At 46.8% G+C, this 17331-nt stretch overlaps 3 protein-coding genes across 5 annotated transcripts in view; all 3 read right to left on the bottom strand.

Annotated features, from left to right (window-relative positions):
- Window positions 1-5092, bottom strand: part of LOC144484580 (uncharacterized) — a 62995-nt gene extending 57903 nt beyond the window's left edge. Inside the window, exons 1-2 of the mRNA XM_078203062.1 lie at window positions 5006-5092; window positions 73-742 (exon numbers count right to left, since the gene is read on the bottom strand). Coding sequence (XP_078059188.1) covers window positions 73-742; window positions 5006-5092 — 757 coding nt within the window. The remainder of the gene's footprint in view (window positions 1-72; window positions 743-5005) is intronic.
- Window positions 5093-5502: 410 nt separating this feature from the next.
- LOC144484594 (uncharacterized) lies at window positions 5503-6400 on the bottom strand. Its single transcript, XM_078203076.1, has one exon. The coding sequence runs from the start codon at window positions 6305-6307 to the stop codon at window positions 5552-5554; it is 756 nt and encodes a 251-aa protein (XP_078059202.1). The 5' UTR covers window positions 6308-6400; the 3' UTR covers window positions 5503-5551.
- Window positions 6401-9933: 3533 nt separating this feature from the next.
- LOC144484595 (uncharacterized) overlaps window positions 9934-17331 on the bottom strand; it is a 185593-nt gene continuing 178195 nt past the window's right edge. For 2 of the 3 annotated variants that reach the window (XM_078203079.1, XM_078203078.1), the window contains exon 2: window positions 9934-11639. In XM_078203079.1, coding sequence (XP_078059205.1) covers window positions 10619-11293 — 675 coding nt within the window. In that variant the 5' untranslated portion in view covers window positions 11294-11639 and the 3' untranslated portion in view covers window positions 9934-10618. Of the gene's footprint in view, window positions 11640-15902; window positions 16002-17331 lie in introns of those variants that run through there. The other variant, XM_078203077.1, reaches the window with a different exon arrangement.

A 17331-nucleotide genomic window follows, 5' to 3' on the forward strand; every position in this document is an offset into this window, starting at 1 on the left:
ACATTGGTGTTTTAGCAGACTGGATGACTCAATGAATCCTTCTCTTGGAGCAGGTGAATGGGTTCTTCCTGCTGTGAACTCGCTGGTGTGTCAGCAGGTTGGATGACTGAGTGAATCCCTTCCCACATACGGAGCAAGTGAATGGCCTGTCCCCAGTGTGAACTCGCTGGTGTGTCAGCAGATGAGGTGACCGTGTGAATCCCTTCCCACACTCAGCGCAGGTGAACAGCCTCTTCCTGGTGTGGCTGCGTTGATGTGTCAGCAGACAGGATGACTCAGTGAATGCTTTCCCACACTGAGAGCAGATGAATGGTCTCTCTCCAGTGTGGATTCGCTGGTGTGTCAGCAAGTTGGATAACTGAGTGAATCCTTTCCCACACTCAGCACAGGTGAACGGTCTCTCCCTGGTGTGAACTCGCTGATGTGTCCGCAGGGTAGATGAATCCTTGAATCCCTTCCCACACTCAGTGCAGGTGAGTGGTCTCTCCACACTATGAACTCGCTTGTGTGTCTGCAGGTGCGATGACTGAGTGAATCTCTTCCCACACTCAAAGCAGATAAAAGGTCTTTTCCCAGTGTGGGTGTGTCGGTGAATTTCCAGTTGAGATGGGGCTCTGAATCCCTTCCCACAATCTCCACATTTCCACGTTTCTCCATGGTGCGGGTGTCCTTGTGTCTCTCCAGGTTTGATGATCAATTGAAGCCTTGTCCACACACACAAAGCGAGTATGGTTTCTCCTCCCTGTGAATGGTGTGATATTTATTTCAGGGTGTGTAATTGGTTAATGGTCTTTCCACAGTCAGTTCGCTGGTACACTCTCACTCAGATCTGTGTCTCTCGATGCTTTTCCAGTCACATATTTAAACCTTTTGACGCAGACAGAACACCATTTCTTTATACACGCTTTTTTCATACACACTCATATAATGATCCAATCAACGCCCTCCATCTGTACATACTTCAACTCAATTCGAGACTGAAAGAGCGATGATATTCAGGTCCTTTTGAATCGAGTGAATGTGTCAGGTCTCGGTGTGACGTTTGGTTTCAGATTTCTATCGCAAATCTTCTCCTTCTCAAAACCTGTAAAAGGAATTTAGAAAAGTCAGCACTGTCAGTACAGCAGAGAAATTCAGAACACACGATTCTAGTTTCAGTTGAACATTCATTCCTATTTTGTTCACCAAAAGTTGTAAACCTCAATCTCACATATTCCCTCTGCTCTCACTCGGCTGTATCTAATATACACCCTCACAATTCTTCTGAAGGTGCTGATTGATGCTGAGTGGCAGACCCCTACTCACTGCTTCCTGACCTGGAGACCTGAAAACCTTGATGCAGACTGCTAGACTAAATACAAACCCAACCCATAGGTACAGATTCTGGAGGAAAACATGTGTTGAATAAACACTGCTGTATTACTTGCTCAGAGCTTCATGACCATGTCAGTGAGAACTTCATTAAGGTACTGAGTGTTCACAAACACAAACTCGCTGCTTATGAGAATGCTGGAATTAGAGATGATCCAAGATTTCAAACTCAACTGGATGGACAACTGAAGGAAATAATCTTGCAGAGATACAAGGGTACAGCAGGAGAATGAGACTGGCTGGATTGCTCTACAAAGAGTCAGCACGGAGTCAAATGAACATCTTCTGTGCTGTAGTTAATCAATGTCTGGAAAGGTATGTCACAGTAAGAAGTTTAACAACACCAGGTTAAAGGCCATTAAAACAGCAACCAAGCCTCCCCCGGTACCACAGTAGAAAACAGTACCACTGCAGGGAAGTCCATTACAGCAACCAAGGTATGTCACTACAGTGCTATATTACAAACTTGAAATAACAATAAATGAAATTTATCACAGAACCATAAATAATATATCTAATATGTACCTAACAACAAAACTAGACATAACACTGACCTATATAAAATTACTGTCCCACAAAGAATCATAAATTTACATCAGATTACACCAAACATGCCAAACCTTACTATATTCCTCTTAAATGTCAACTATCTCCTGAAGAAACCAGCCCTTTAATTGTGAACATTAGGAACGAGACCATCCTTTTAGCCAGACAAATAAATGTGTCAAGTTGAGGGAGCAAAAGGATGTCAATGTCTTTCAGAGAGAGAGACCTGGGCCAACCTTTCCAGAGTCTGCAGCCTCCCTGGATTCACTTCGTTTCCCTTCAGTTGCTGCAAGTCCTCAATTTCCCCCAGAGTGAGAAAAGAAATGGAAAAGGGAGAAAGGAAAGTGTTTTACTCACAGATGTTGCCTCTTTGGAGGAAGTTTGAGTCCGTCTGAAGCTCAACCTGCATTGTCACAAAGACCGCGCTCTGATTGGCTGGAGGACCAAAGTCCTTCCGGTCTTCCAAGAATTTCCATTGGTCAACACCTCAGCAGGGTTCAGAAACATTTCCGCACATGCGCAGATTCCCCTTTTCCTTGGACCTGCGCAGATTCGAGCTTGGGCTATTGAGCGATTTCCCCAACGCGAGGCATTGTGGGGGATGCGGCCGCCATTACTCCTCCAGAGCCCTGTCTTCAAACTCCTGGGACTGGGATGAAAGGTAGAGGTGGGAGTGACTGCACCCAGAAACAAAGCACATGTGGGTAGTCACTAGATTATATATTGATGCCCCATTAGCAAAACAGTTCGCCTTCAGGCATTAAGATTGAAATTTTGGGGTGAGACACTAGGGAGGGCAAGAGGTAGTCTGAAATTGGGGTGAGATACTAAGGAGGGCAAGAGGTAGTCTGAAATTGAAACCGAGAGTTAGCACATAAAGTGGAGAAGTATTGATTTGATTTATTATTGTCACATGTATTGGGATACAATGAAAAGTATTGCTTCTTGCACATTATAAAGACAAAACATATCATTCATAGAGTACATGGGGAGAAGGAAAGGAGAAGGTGCAGAATGTAGTGCTACAGTCATAGCTAGGGTGTTGAGAAAGATTAATTTAATATTTGTTAGGTCCATTCAAAAGTCTAATTGCAGCAGGGAATTGAAAAAGAAAGCAGGAGGAGAAAAGGATGAATTAGTGGAACAATTAATGGGGAGGAAGGTGGATGTGAGAGGACAGAGATTTATAGTTTGAATGGGACAACATGCCTAATGATAACCAGAATTTTCAGTTCTGATTTTGTATCCTGTACTTGATAACTTCAATCCTGCCATATCCATTCATAATCTCTATCAGGTCAGCACTCAGCCTTGGCTTTTCCAGAGAATAGGGTGGCATGGTGGGACAGTGGCTAGCATTGCTGCCTCACAGCACCAGGAACCCCAGGCCTTGGGTGACTGTGGGATATGCACGTTTGCCCCTTCTCTGTGTGGGTTTCCTCTAGGTCTCTAATTTCCTCCCACAGTCCAAAGATGTGTAGGTTAGTTGAATTGACCATGGGTGAATTGCCCCTTAGTGTCCAAAAATGTGTAGATTAGGGGGATTAGCAGGGTGAATACATGAAGCTATGGGGATAGGGCATGAGGTAGATGCATTGTCAGAGAGTCGGCGCAGACTCAATGGGCCTCCTTCTGCACTGTAGGGATTCTATGATTCTACGAAAACATTCCCAACCTGTTTCGTCTCTCCATTAACTTAAAAGCACTCTCAGTTCTGGTATCATTCTTGTGAATCTTTCTTGCATCATTTCGAGATTCTCTGTCAAGTTTAAAGGGCAGACAATTAAAATGTAGATTCAGTTTAACTTGGTTGCATGAGCCTAATTACTCAGTTCCAGACTGACTCTAAAACACTTCAGTTCAAAAGAGAGTTTACCATCAGGCAAGACAGGACCCTGAAATGGCAAATAATAACAATGTTTATTTAAAAGAAAAAGATTTACCTGTGAAATACATGAGGAAGTTTCACCACCTCAATTGGGGGATCACCCCAGGTAAAAGTGTGAATGTTCCTGAGGTGCCTGAACTAACAGTAACTTCCCAAAATCCTGCCCCAGGGGCACTCAGTATCTCCACGAATAGAGCTCAACTTGTAAACACAAGATGGTTCTTGAAACAGATCTTTAACTCTTTAAGCAGCATTACCTCATCTCCAATACATACATAGAATCATAGAGTGCAGAAGAGGCCCTTCGGCCCATCGAGTCTGCACCAATACACGAGAAACACCTGAACACCCATCTAATCACATCTACCAGCACTTGGCCCATAGCCAGCAATGTATATTAAGATCGCTGATACTTAGAGATGCTTTCACTGTGAAGTCATCAATTAATCCTGTCTTGTTGTATAATACCAGTGCGAGTGAAGCCTGCTTTCAAACGTACTCTTCCCAGAAACTATCCCCAAAACATTCTATGAACTCCTCATCTACATGACCTTTTTTCATCTGCCTTTCCCAGTTTATCAGTAGATTAAAATCCCTCTTGATTATTGCTGTATCTTTACCACAAGCTCCCATTACCTTTTCCTTTGTACTCTGTCCTACCGTGTCGTTACAATTAGAAAGCCTGTGCATCACTCCCACAAGTGAATTTTGCCTTTACCATTTCCCCATCAAACCAAACCACTCCATCATTCTGGTTCCTGACCTTAGGTATCCCTCTCTAATGTGCTAATACTGCCAATAATCAACAGAGACACCCTTCCACCGTTTCCCAGACTCCTGTCCCTCCTAAATGTCAAAGACACATATTTAGCTCACCACTGACTTCTCAGGGGCAATTAGTGGTGGTCAATAAATGCTGGGTGAGCCAATGACACCTACATCCCATGAATGAATAGGAACAAATTCAGGCCCCACTCTATGTCTCTCTAATGGCTATCAACTCATAATTCTTTTCTTATATTTGTGCTGCTGTCAGTTCATCAGTTGTGTTTCAAAAGCTACGTGTGTTTAGATGCAGAGCCTTTAGTTTTGTCCCTTTAATATTTTTGTAGCGTCTAACCACATCTACTGATGTAATCTATAATTTGCTCTTTCATTATCTTCCTGTCACAGTCTGTTTATCATTTCCCAAATTCTTACCTTTCTCTCATTCCTTACTCTTTTGTTTGCCACATCTTCCAAAACATCAGAAAAGACCCAACAATGGAACAGTCGGTAACAGGACATCAATCAGTCTCCTCTTACCTTAGAGAAATCAAGGACGCAAACGTGTGATTGACACAAAGTTGATATAATCTATATCCAGAATCTTAAACTCCAGTGCAGTTACAAGGATTATTAACTTCAACCGAAACAACCTCTAACTGTCAGAATGAGCATGGTTCAGTCTTGTGATTAACAGCAGCAATAACAGCAGAAACCAACTCCTGTAATCATTTGTGAACTCGCTGGTGTTTCTGCAGGGTGTTCGCACAGGTGAATCCTTTCCCACACACTGAGCAGATGAATAATGTCTCCCTGGTGTGACTGTGCTGGTGTTTCAGCTGGAGGGAATGCTGAGTGAATCGCTTCCCACACACAGAGCAGGTAAACGGTCTCTCTCCAGTGTGAACTCGCTGGTGAATCAGCAGATCCATTTTGCCTTTGAAGCTCTTCTCACAGTCTGAACATTTAAAAGGTCTCGTGTCAGAGTGAACACGTTGGTGTGAAGTGAGTTGGGCAGACTGGGTGAATCCCTTCCCACACTCGGAGCAGGTGAATGGTCTCACACCAGTGTGAATGCGCTTGTGCCTCAGCAAGGTGGATGACTGAGTGAATCCCTTCCCACACACAGCAGGTGAATGGCCGCTCCCCAGTGTGAACTCGCTGGTGATCCAACATTTTGCATAACTGAGCGAATGCCGTCCCGCACCCAGGGCAGGTGAATGGTTTCTCTCCAGTGTGAACTCGCCGGTGTGTCAGAAGGTGGGATAACTGAGTGAATCTCTTCCCACACTCAGTGCACATGAATGGTTTCTCTCCAGTGTGAACTCGCCGGTGTGTCAGAAGGTGGGATAACTGAGTGAATCTCTTCCCACACTCAGTGCACATGAATGGTTTCTCTCCAGTGTGAATTCGCCGGTGTGCCTGCAGGCTGGATAACTGAGTGAATCCCTTCCCGCACTCAGCACAGGCGAACCATCTCTCCCCAGTGTGAAGTCGATGGTGTGTCAAAAGATTGTATTTGGTTTTAAAACTCTTCTCACAGTCAGAACATTTAAAAAGTCTCATGTTAGTGTGAACAAGTTGGTGTGCAGTGAGGTGGGTTAGTCGAGTGAATCCTTTCCCACATTCAGAACAAGTGAACGGCCTCTCCCCAGTGTGACTGCGTTGATGAGTTTCCAGTTCAGAAGGGTAACTGAATCCCTTTCCACAGTCCCCACATTTCAACTGTTTCTCCATGGTGCAGGTGTCCTTGTGTCTCTCCAGGTTGGATAATCAGTTGAAGCCTCATCCACACACAGAACACGTGTATGGTTTCTCCTCGCTGCGAATGATGTGATGTTTTTTCAGGCTGTGTAAGTGGTTAAAACTCTTTCCACAGTCAGTTCACTGGAACACTCTCACTCGGGTGTGTGTGTGTCTCGGTACTTTTCCAGTCACACTGATGTTTGAAATCTTTTCCAACAGACAGAACAAACATCTCTCCTTCCACATTCAAATTCAAGTCCTGATGAATTAAGTGACTGTAAAATCAGCAGATAATTTCCTGTCTGCAAATCCTTTCCTTCTAATCCCCAGTAAAATATCTACAGTCACCCGTGATCTAACTGGTGTCTCAGATTTCACAGTAACTCCATTGCAATGTTAATGTAAGCCTTACTTGTGACTAATAGATAAACTTTAAACTTTAAACATGAGATGAGTGAGTACACCCTTTCCCATGTACAGGGCACGTGAATGGTCTCTCACCATTAAGAACTCACTGGTTAATGAATGAATCTCTTCCCACACATAGGGCACGTGAATGGCTTCACTCCAGCATGAGTGCGCTGGTGTTCCTGCAGAATATTGTTGCTTTCAAAGCTATTCTCAGAGTTATAAAATTTAAAGATCTCACATCAGTGTGATGACGCTGGTGTCTACAGATTGGATAAATGAGAAAATCCCATCCCACACATGGTGCAGGTGAACAGTCTTTCCCCAGTGTGAATGCGTCGATGAATTTCCACACAATGGGTAATTGAATTCTTTCCCACAGTCCCTGCACTGGAACACTCTGTGTGTGTGAGTGTGTGTGTGTGTGTGGTGGTGGTGGTGGTGGTGGGGGGGAGGGGGGGGGAGGGGGGGGAGGGGGGGGGGAGGAGAGCTTGGTGCTTTTCCAGTTACGCTGATGTTTGATTTTTTCCCCACAGACAGAACACATAAACATTTCTCCTTCCACATTCAGAAGCCGATGGTATTCAGATCCTGATGAATTGAGTCATTGTCAGATCTTGAAGTGAAGCTTGATTTGAGTTTCCTGTCTGTTAGTCCTCTACTTGTAACTCTGTAAATCCAGTTCATACAGGTCAGTCCAGGACACAAATTCAGAACAGATAATTCTAGTTCATGGGGAATATTTATTTCTCTCTTGTTTCCCAAAGCTGCAAATTCCAATTCCACGCACTTTCCCTCAACTCATCACAATGGCTTCACAGTAACCAATACTGAGACTCGCATTGAATTCTAGATTATTAACTGAATTTAAATTCCACCAGCTATCCTGGTATGTTTTTAACCATTATCCCCAGAACATTATTCTTGTCCTCTGGATTACTGGTGTAGTGCACCCCAATGGAGAAGAGGAATGACCCAGAGCTGAATGGTTCCACTCAAGGGTCCGTAATATCCAGGTTCTGATTGATCAAGTGACTCTCTCAGATCTTGATGTCTTGTTAGATTTCAGTTTTCTGTGTGTAAATCCTCCCCTTTGAACTCTCTGTAAAAGGAGGTTCCAAAATCCATCAGTGTGAGTGCAGGATAGAAATTCCCCCCATTCTCTCCTCCTGCTCCAGGGTCAGTAAAGTGAGTTAAAGATGATTCTCATTCACAAACCCATTGCTGCATTTCCTTCCTGAAGCCACATTTGTCCACTGGGTCCTGGCCCCGGGAGAAAGCGCTGCAGCTGCCGTTGTGTTGGGTGTTGAGGCGGTGCCGCTAGTTCCTTATTGGGGGTGTTGAAGCCTCCACTGGGTGTGTGGAGCCTCCCCTCCCACCCACTGCCCCTAACGCTGCCTCCGCTTATCCGCCTCCTTCCCGCCTGAAGATCAGACAAACAAGCGCCTGTCCTTGGGACATGAGCCGCACTGCGCATGCTCAGCGTCACAATGCCCGGGGACTGATTGACGGCAGCTCTGGACCAATAGGAAAAGGGGGCGGGGCTGGAGGACCGAGCGGAGCGGCTGGTCCTCCAACCAATCGGAGTGAATGAGGGGCGGGATCTTAAGCATGCGCAGTAGCGCAGTAATGGCGACGGACGGACGGTTTTTCATCGAATCCACAAACGGTAAAAGGAAAATTGCGGAACGTGGGAACAGTGGATCTGGCGGGTGGGTGAAGAGTTTTTGTAAACATGTTGTTCAGGCCCAACCCCAAAAAAGGATTTTATGTTTCGCGCCGAGAGGGGCTGCAAAGTCCAGTATTCGGCTCGGGTTAACGACCGCCATCTTTATTGGGGGCAATGAGCAGCAGGGCTCATGCCTTCCGCCATCTTTGTAAGGGGCAAAGGTGTCAATGAGTGGGAGGAGCTTGTTCCCCATTGTTCAGAATGGAGCCAACTTGTCCATCAAACTGCATCAAACCTCTGCCCCGGGTAATCTGACCCTGGTTTACACAGAGCCAGATGTTTAATTGATCAGGCAAAGTGGCAACATAACAAGGAAAGGATGCAAATTCTGCTCTCCGGATCCCATAACCTATAACACCCTGACACTGAAGGGCAATTTATCACGGCCAATCAACCTAACCCGCATCTTTGGAGTGTGGAAGGAAACCGGAGCACTTGGACGAAACCCACGCAGGCACGGGGAGAATGTGCAAACTCCACACAAACAGTGACACAAGCCAGGAGTCAAATCCAGGTCCCTGGTGCTGTGAGGCAGCAGTGCTAACCACTGTGTCACGGTGATACCCCTCCTTTTTGTGGCTATGATTCAAATTATGTAAGGCCTGTGCCACTCTTTGAGTGTGTGGTCACTGGTCAGAAGCTTGATTTGTTGTTTCAATAGCCCATTCATGTGTTCAATCAGGCCAGGCTAGGGGATATGCAATACCCAATGTATTCCATTCATTGACTCCTATGTGATACAAATGTCATCCCAAATTGATTTTTACACGGGGAGATCTTATTCCTTCGCACCTTATCACATTATTATTCTTGATCACTCGAGCTCTGATTTTTCACTGGCCATGCTTGGGTAGGATTATAACCATTCATTAAAATCTATTCTCAGAGGTCTGGTTTTCAGTCCAGTGCTATTTGGAGTATACCGTCACTTCAGTGACTATCAGGTCACAAGTCCCTCACAGTTCTCATCACAAATTTGTGATAAAACAATTTAAACAATGCCTGAAAATGCTTCTTAACTTCTTAACCAACGACCTATCACTGTTTGTTGATTGGTCAGACCCCTCTTTGTGGATTCAGGTATCTCGGACACTGAACACCAGCCGGTCCTGGAATAAGTTTAATTCTCACTCATTCTGAGTAAATATTCTCCCCAGATCCTCTGTCAGGACCCTGCTAAGCAGCTTTAATGGTCCGTGATTGCAGAAACTGAGCAGTCACAGGAATGTGGTCAAGATAGTCCAGTCCCATAATGCCTCACATTCAATCTGCTGTCCTTCAATTATAACAGAATATGTGGCTGTATGTAGCTGCCTCGGCTGTGGTCAACCCCAACACTGCCTTCCTGAACTGCTACAATGCCTGAGATGTGAGTACACCCACAGTGCTGTTAGGGAGGGATTTCCAGCTACACATTCCACACTTTCACTAGAATGTAAGTGGGTTCCCAGGTGATATATTTCATCAACTGCACCCAAGGTGAGTTATTCCAATTCCTTTATTGTCCAGGACAATATATTCACAATATCTTTAAAACAGAAATTAAACATTCCCATTTGATTTCAGGTATTAACATATTCTGTTAGTTTGTTCTTTATTGTCGATGTCAGGCTGGGGTTGTTCCCCATGGAGGAAAGGAGGTTGAGGGGAGATTTGATAGAGGTGGACAAGATTCTGACAGGTTTAGATAAGGTGGACAAAGAAAAGCTGTTCCCATTAGCTGATGGGACAAGGACGAGGGGGACACAGATTTATGGTTTTGGGTCAGAGATGCGGGGGGGGGGGATGTGAGGAAGAATATTTTGATGCAGCGAATGGTAATGACCTGGAACTCGCTGCCTACGAGGGTGGAGGAAATGGAGACAATAAACAATTACAAAGGAAATTGGATGGGCATTTGGGAGGTTTCAAACAGAAATGCTGACTAAATATCTCTGAACTTCCTAACACCCGGTCACTCTGTGATCCTTGTGAAATCTGAAACCAGGTATTCGCAACAAGGCTCAAAGAGCATCAGCCCACTGGGGGCAAAGTCATGAGACCGGCCAGTCCAGCAGAAAGAAACCCTCCGACCCTCCCCATTGACCAACTGTGAGAATGAACAAAATACAGTCCTGGATGTAATTGAGAGCAGAAACAATAACAGCAGAATCCAACACCTGGAATCACTCGTGAATTCGCTGGTGTCTCAACAGCTGGGATGAAAGACTGAATCTCTTCTCACACACAGAGCAGCTGAACGGCCTCTCCCCAGTGTGAATTCCCTGATGTGTCTGCAGGCTGGATAACCGAGAGAATCCCTTTCCACACACAGAGCAAGTGAACGGTTTCTCCCCAGTGTGAACTCGTTGGTGTCTCTGCTGGCTGGATGAATCACTGAACCGCTTCCCACACTGAGAGCAGGTGAACGGCCTCTCCCCAGTGTGAACTCGCTGGTGTGTCTGCAGGTGGGATAATCGACTGAATCCCTTCCCACACTGAGAGCAAGTGAACGGCCTCTCCCCAGTGTGAACTCGCTGGTGTGTCCGCAGGCAGAATAACCGAGAGAATCCCTTCCCACACTGAGAGCAAGTGAACAGCCTCTCCCCAGTGTGAACTCGCTCGTGTGTCCGCAGGCTGGATAGCTGAGTGAATCCCTCCCCACACTGAGAGCAGGTGAATGGCCTCTCTCCAGTGTGAACTCGCTGGTGTTTCTGCAGGATGGATAATAGAGTGAATCCCTTCCCACACTGAGAGCAGGTGAATGGCCTCTCCCCAGTGTGGCTGCGCCGATGAGCTTCCAGCAGAGATGGGACTTTGTATCTCTTCCCACAGTCCACACATTTCCATGGTTTCTCCATGGTGCAGGTGTCCTTGCCTCTCTCTTGGGTGGACAATCAGTTGAAGCCTTGTCCACACACAGAACACGGGTACCGTCTCTACCCGCTGTGAATGGTGTGATATTTATTCAGGCTGTGTAACTGGTTAAAGCTCTTTAGTCAGTGCATTGGAACACTCTCACTCGAGTGTGGCAGTGTGTTGATGTTTTTCACACTGATGTTTGAAATTTTTTCAAATTGACAGACTGGACAAACATTTCTCCTTCTAGATTCAAAGGCCGATGATATTCAGCTCCCAAGGAATATGAGTCTGTCAGATCCAGACGTGACGTTTGAGATTTCGGCCTGTGATTCCTCTTTCAATATCCTGTAAAACAAGTTTATAAAAGTCATCAGTGTCAGTACAGGATAGAAATTCAGAACAGACAATTCTAGTTTCGATGGAACATTCTTTCCTCTCTCATTCCTCAAAAGCTGTAAATCTCCATCCCACACACTCTCCCTCCATTCTCACTCTGCTGTATCTAATATTCACCCTCCCAATTCTCCTGAAGGTGCTGATTGAGACTGATTGACAGATCCATGCTCACTGCTTCCTGTCCACCACACACAAATCATAAGAAACAGGAGCTGCAGTTGGCCATTCAGCCCATCGATTGAGAATTAGCTGATCTACCTCAGCACTATTTCTCGCACTATCCCCCAGGTTGCTCAATGCCTCAAAAGTTACCAATCTCTCTCTTGAAAATACTTGATGGCTGAGGCTCCACAGTCCTCTGGAGTGCAGAATTCAAACATTTCACCACATCCTTGAGTGAGGAAATCCCTTCTCATCTTAACTTTCACTCCATTTTCCCACCTGTTCTCCATAATGCTTGACTCCTTTATCAATGTAAAATCTGTCTAACTCATCCTCGAATATATTCAATAACCCTCAGCTTCCACTGATCCCTGTGGAAGACAAATCCAAAGACCAATGACTCTAATAAGCACGAGATGAATGACTGAAAATATATAATTGACATGATTGACAGATCCATGCTCACTGCTTCTTTTCCTGGACAGTAAGAAGTCTCATAACACCAGGTTAAAATCCAACAGGTTTATTTGGTAGCAAACGCCACGAGCTTTCGGAGCGCTGCTCCTTCATCAGGTGAGTGAGGCACAAAGGTGAGTGGGAGTTGTGTTCACAAACAGGGTACAGAGACACAAACTCAATTTACAAGATAATGGTTGGAATGCGAGTCTTTACAGGTAATCAAGTCTTAAAGGAACAGACAATGTGAGTGGAGAGAGGGTGAAGCATAGGTTAAAGAGATGTGTATTGTCTCCAGCCAGGACAGTTAGTGAGATTTTGCAAGCCCAGGCAAGTCGTGGGGGTTCATGTAAATATTTATTTTGTAAATTGAGTTTGTGTCTATATATGCCCTGTTTGTGAACACAACTTCCACTCACCTGACGAAGGAGCAGCGCTTCGAAAGCTAGTGGTGTTTGCTACCAAATAAACTTGTAGGACTTTAACCTGGTGTTGTGAGACTTCTTACTGTGTTTACCCCAGTCCAACGCTGGCATCTCCACATCATCCTTTCCTGGACACAGAGAGCTGAAAATCTTCCATCTCACAGCCACGTGAAAGTTTTACATTTGGACATAAATGAGCAGCCTGATGATGTGTGTAATACACTGCATGACCTGGTTACAGATTCATGAAGAATGTGAGGAGAACTTTTATTTAGGCAGCGAGTGGTGAACTGGAAGTTATAAATTGAATCCCAGAATGAGAAAAGAAATGGAAAGGGGGATAAAAGAAAGTGTTTTACTCACAGATGTTGGCCTCTTTTAAGGGCAAACCAAACAAACAAACTCAAGTTAAATCAGGACAAAGTAAAAGGGGCAGCTCCCCAAAAGGAGGGGGGGAACAGCCCGAACAAAAATCAAAGTACAAAGGAAACTTAAAAACATCAAATCATAATGTGATTATCAGGGTCAATAACGCACCCCAACCCTTGCGGTGCCCAATGGGCACGGAAGGCGTCAACCGCGCCCGTGGACACCGCATGCTTCCTCTCCAGGGACACCCGGCCGCGAACGTAGCCGCGGTAGAGGGGAAGACAGTCAGGATGGACAGCCCCCTCGATCGCCCGCTGCCTGGACCGGTAAATGGCGCGTTTCGCCAGGCCCAGGAGCAGGTTCACGAGGAGGTCGCCATCCCGACCATCCCCTCTCCGCACCGGGTGTCCGTATATCAGGAGCGTGGGACTGAAGTGCAAACAAAACATCAATAAAAGGTTCTTTAAGAAAACAAAAAGGGAGTGCAGCCTAAGACACAAAATATAGACATGATCCAAGGACTCCACAAGGCCACAGAAAGGGCAGTCTTCGGAGCCCGTGAACTAGTGAATCCTACGGTTGTGCGGAACTATGGGCAGCACGGTAGCACAGTGGTTAGCACTGCTGCTTCACAGCTCCAGGGTCCCGGGTTCGATTCCCGGCTCGGGTCACTGTCTGTGTGGAGTTTGCACATTCTCCTCGTGTCTGCGTGGGTTTCCTCCGGGTGCTCCGGTTTCTTCCCACAGTCCAAAGATGTGCGGGTTAGGTTGATTGGCCAGGTTAAAAAAATTGCCCCTTAGAGTCCTGGGATTAGCGGGTAAAATATGTGGGGGTCGGGCCTGGGTGGGATTGTGGTCAGTGCAGACTCGATGGGCCGAATGGCCTCCTTCTGCACTGTAGGATTTCTATGATTTCTATGAACTGCTGCATGCATCACCCTCCACCCCAGGTCCCCATCGTAACTGGGGGAGATCCCTCCGTAGAGGGACCTCCAGCGGGGACCTCCGCCGCCCGGCGGCAACAAGGCCCGCCAAGGTGTATCCGGGCGACAGGCGAGGAGGCGGTAGTGGAAGGTGTGCAGCAGCAGCCTGCACAGGAAACGCCTCCGCGCGGTAGAAAAAGGCACGGAGGACATTTCCGCGAGGCGGCTCAGGCTGTGGGGCACCTCACCCAGGGGAGGGGGCTGAGGTTTTGGGCCAATGTGGAATTCCGTCTGAACAGGGGAACGCTCGGGCGGGATCCCACCGCACGCCTGCGTCACCTCGAGTTTGCGTGCAGTTTCGGGGCCGAGCACGACCGTCCTAAGGTCTAGGATGGCTTTGGCCGCGCGCCGGACGGTCGTCCCCGCGCGCTCAGCCAGCACGCGGGGACTCATCCAGCCCGCTCCTCCGCCATCGAGCACATCCCCGATTCTGGTCACCCTGGCATCCACAGCCCTCCTCTCCGCCAGCCACCTGAAGTTATACGGCTGGAGGAGCGGATTCCTGAGCAGCGGCTCTCGCACGAGAGCCGCTACTCCTGACGGGGGGGAGCTGCGTCACGAGGCGACCGTGTTCCAGACAGTGAGGAGGTCCTGGTAAAAGACGGGCAACTCCTGCAGGGCGGTCGAAGCATGCCCCAATTCGATATGCAGGAGCTGCACGTCATAATTGAGGCCGTGCCACTGGCGGAAGAAATACGTCGCCATGGCACACCATTGTGGAGGGGGCTCAACGTAAAGGTACCTCAGCAGAGCCTGGAGGCGGAAGGTCGCTATCTGAGTGCGGAGGCACACCAGACCTTGTCCGCCCTCCTCAAGCGGGAGATGCAGAACCGCAGCAGGGACCCAGTGCAGTCGATTGTCCCAGAAGAACCGCAGGAGGGTACTCTGGATATCGGCGACAAAGCCAGGGGGAGGGGTCAAAGGGACCAGCCGGTACCACAGCATGGAGGCGAGCAGCTGGTTTATGACGCAAACCCGCCCCTGTGAATGGTCACAAACACTCACCTCTGAAACAATTTAACTGATTTTAATATTAAAATCTCCTGCTGGAGCCTGCAGCTGGAAAGATATCAGAAGCATTGGCATCAGAGAAAAATCTCCCAGTTGAGGAAATCCCCGGGGAGTGGGGGTGATGTCACTGTGCAATTGTAAGTAATTGTAAGAATACCTGGGTCTGTGCAAACCAGTGATCACCACACATTATGGAGGATGTGAGGCTCCTTGACAGGGTGCAGAGGAGATTTATCAAAATGGTTCCAGAGATGAGGAATTATAGTTACAATGTTAGGCTGGATAACTTGGGGTTGTTCTCCTTGGAGCAAAGTAGATTGATAGAGGTGTACAAGAGTACATGGAGGTGTCAAAGTTTACATGCTCTGTTTACACGTGTACAAGCTCTGACTATGGGTCATCCAGTCTCAAAACGTTGGTTCTATTCTCTCTCCACAGATGCTGTCAGATCTGCTGAGATTTTCCAGCATTTACTGTTTTTATTTCCCTTTCTTTTTCCTTCTCTGTCACCGCTCTGCTTCATCAATAAGACATTGGGACTCAGAGGGTTGATGCAGTTTGATGGACAAGTTGTCTCCATTCTGAACACTGGGGAACAAGCGCCTCCCACTGATTGACAATATTGCCCTCGACAAACATGGCGGCCGCACGTGCGCATTGCTGCATATTGCCCCTAATAAAGATGGCGAACGTTAACCCGGGACGAACATGAGGAGCTGCAGCCCCGCTCGGTACAAACTGGGTCCGGGAAGCACTCTTCCGCGGTTTGCGGCTTACACAACATGCTTACGCAGCGTTTTCACCCACCTGGGCGATCCATTGCTCTCTCCGTACCGCCAATCACCTCGAACAAGATTTCCGAGCCGAAAACATCCGCTTTCCATCGCCATTACTCACACTGCGCGTGCTCGAGTCAAAGCTGGCCCCGCCCCTCTTTGGCTCCTATTGGTTGGAGGACCGACTACTCCAGATGGGTCCTCCAGCCCCGCCCCCTCTTCCCATTGGCCCGCGCTGCCGTCAATCAGCCAGACATTGTGACGGTAACTTGCTGCTTGTCCAATAATCACAGTGACAGAGTCTGAGTGTAACAGTGACACACACAGGCTCCAATACAGTCAGAGTAGGGATGGAGCACAGAGACAACACAGCAAAGCACTGACTTACTCTGAATGTAACAATGACACACACAGGCTCCAATACAATCAGAGTGGGGATGGAGCACAGAGACCACACAGCAAAGCACTGACTTACTCTGAATGTAACAATGACACACACAGGCTCCAATACAATCAGAGTGGGGATGGAGCACAGAGACAACACAGCAAAGCACTGACTTACTCTGAATGTAACAATGACACACACAGGCTCCAATACAATCAGAGTGGGGATGGAGCACAGAGACAACACAGCAAAGCACTGACTTACTCTGAGTGTAACAATGACACACACAGGCTCCAATACAATCAGAGTGGGGATGGAGCACAGAGACAACACAGCAAAGCACTGACTTACTCTGAGTGTAACAATGACACACACAGGCTCCAATACAATCAGAGTGGGGATGGAGCACAGAGACAACACAGCAAAGCACTGACTTACTCTGAGTGTAACAAATACAATGTTTGTTCAAATAATAAGAGTCACGTTGCAGTATGTTAGTGAACACAGCATTTGATCCAATGTAATGGTAATACAGTCAGTATCTAGTGCACCATAACCAAAGTTTAGGCTTTATTTGATGGTGTGAGTGAGTCGTGGTCTATTGATATAATGTATTTAGATTCCAGTGTGTGTTACTCTGCCACTGTCATTATCAGACAATAACCTGTCTGTTATTCCAATTCTGCTGTATTTTACATTCTGCTGTATTTTACAACTGCAGCTCCTGGGGCTGATTGGAATCTAGTATAATAACAATCACAAAGGTCGGTTCCAGTGTCTCTGAGGTCATTTTAACTGCAGGTAATCTGGCATTAAGGGAGACGACACCCAACAAACATTCGATTATGATAGGAGGACAAGCTGTAAAGGAGCAATGATATTTTAAGGTGTCTATGTCAGTGTGTCATTGGGAGGTGAGTGATAAAATAGAAGTGGAAACATCACGACAGAGACATGTGACTGACGCGGCCTGACTGAGAGCTGTTATACTCGAGGCGAGAATAATGAGGACATGGGGAACTCCAGGGATTTCTGATATCTGAGGTGTATCTGTTCGAGGAACTGAAAATAATCA

The sequence above is a fragment of the Mustelus asterias genome, unplaced genomic scaffold, assembly GCF_964213995.1.
Source record: "Mustelus asterias unplaced genomic scaffold, sMusAst1.hap1.1 HAP1_SCAFFOLD_116, whole genome shotgun sequence".
Taxonomy (NCBI): Eukaryota; Metazoa; Chordata; class Chondrichthyes; order Carcharhiniformes; family Triakidae; genus Mustelus; species Mustelus asterias.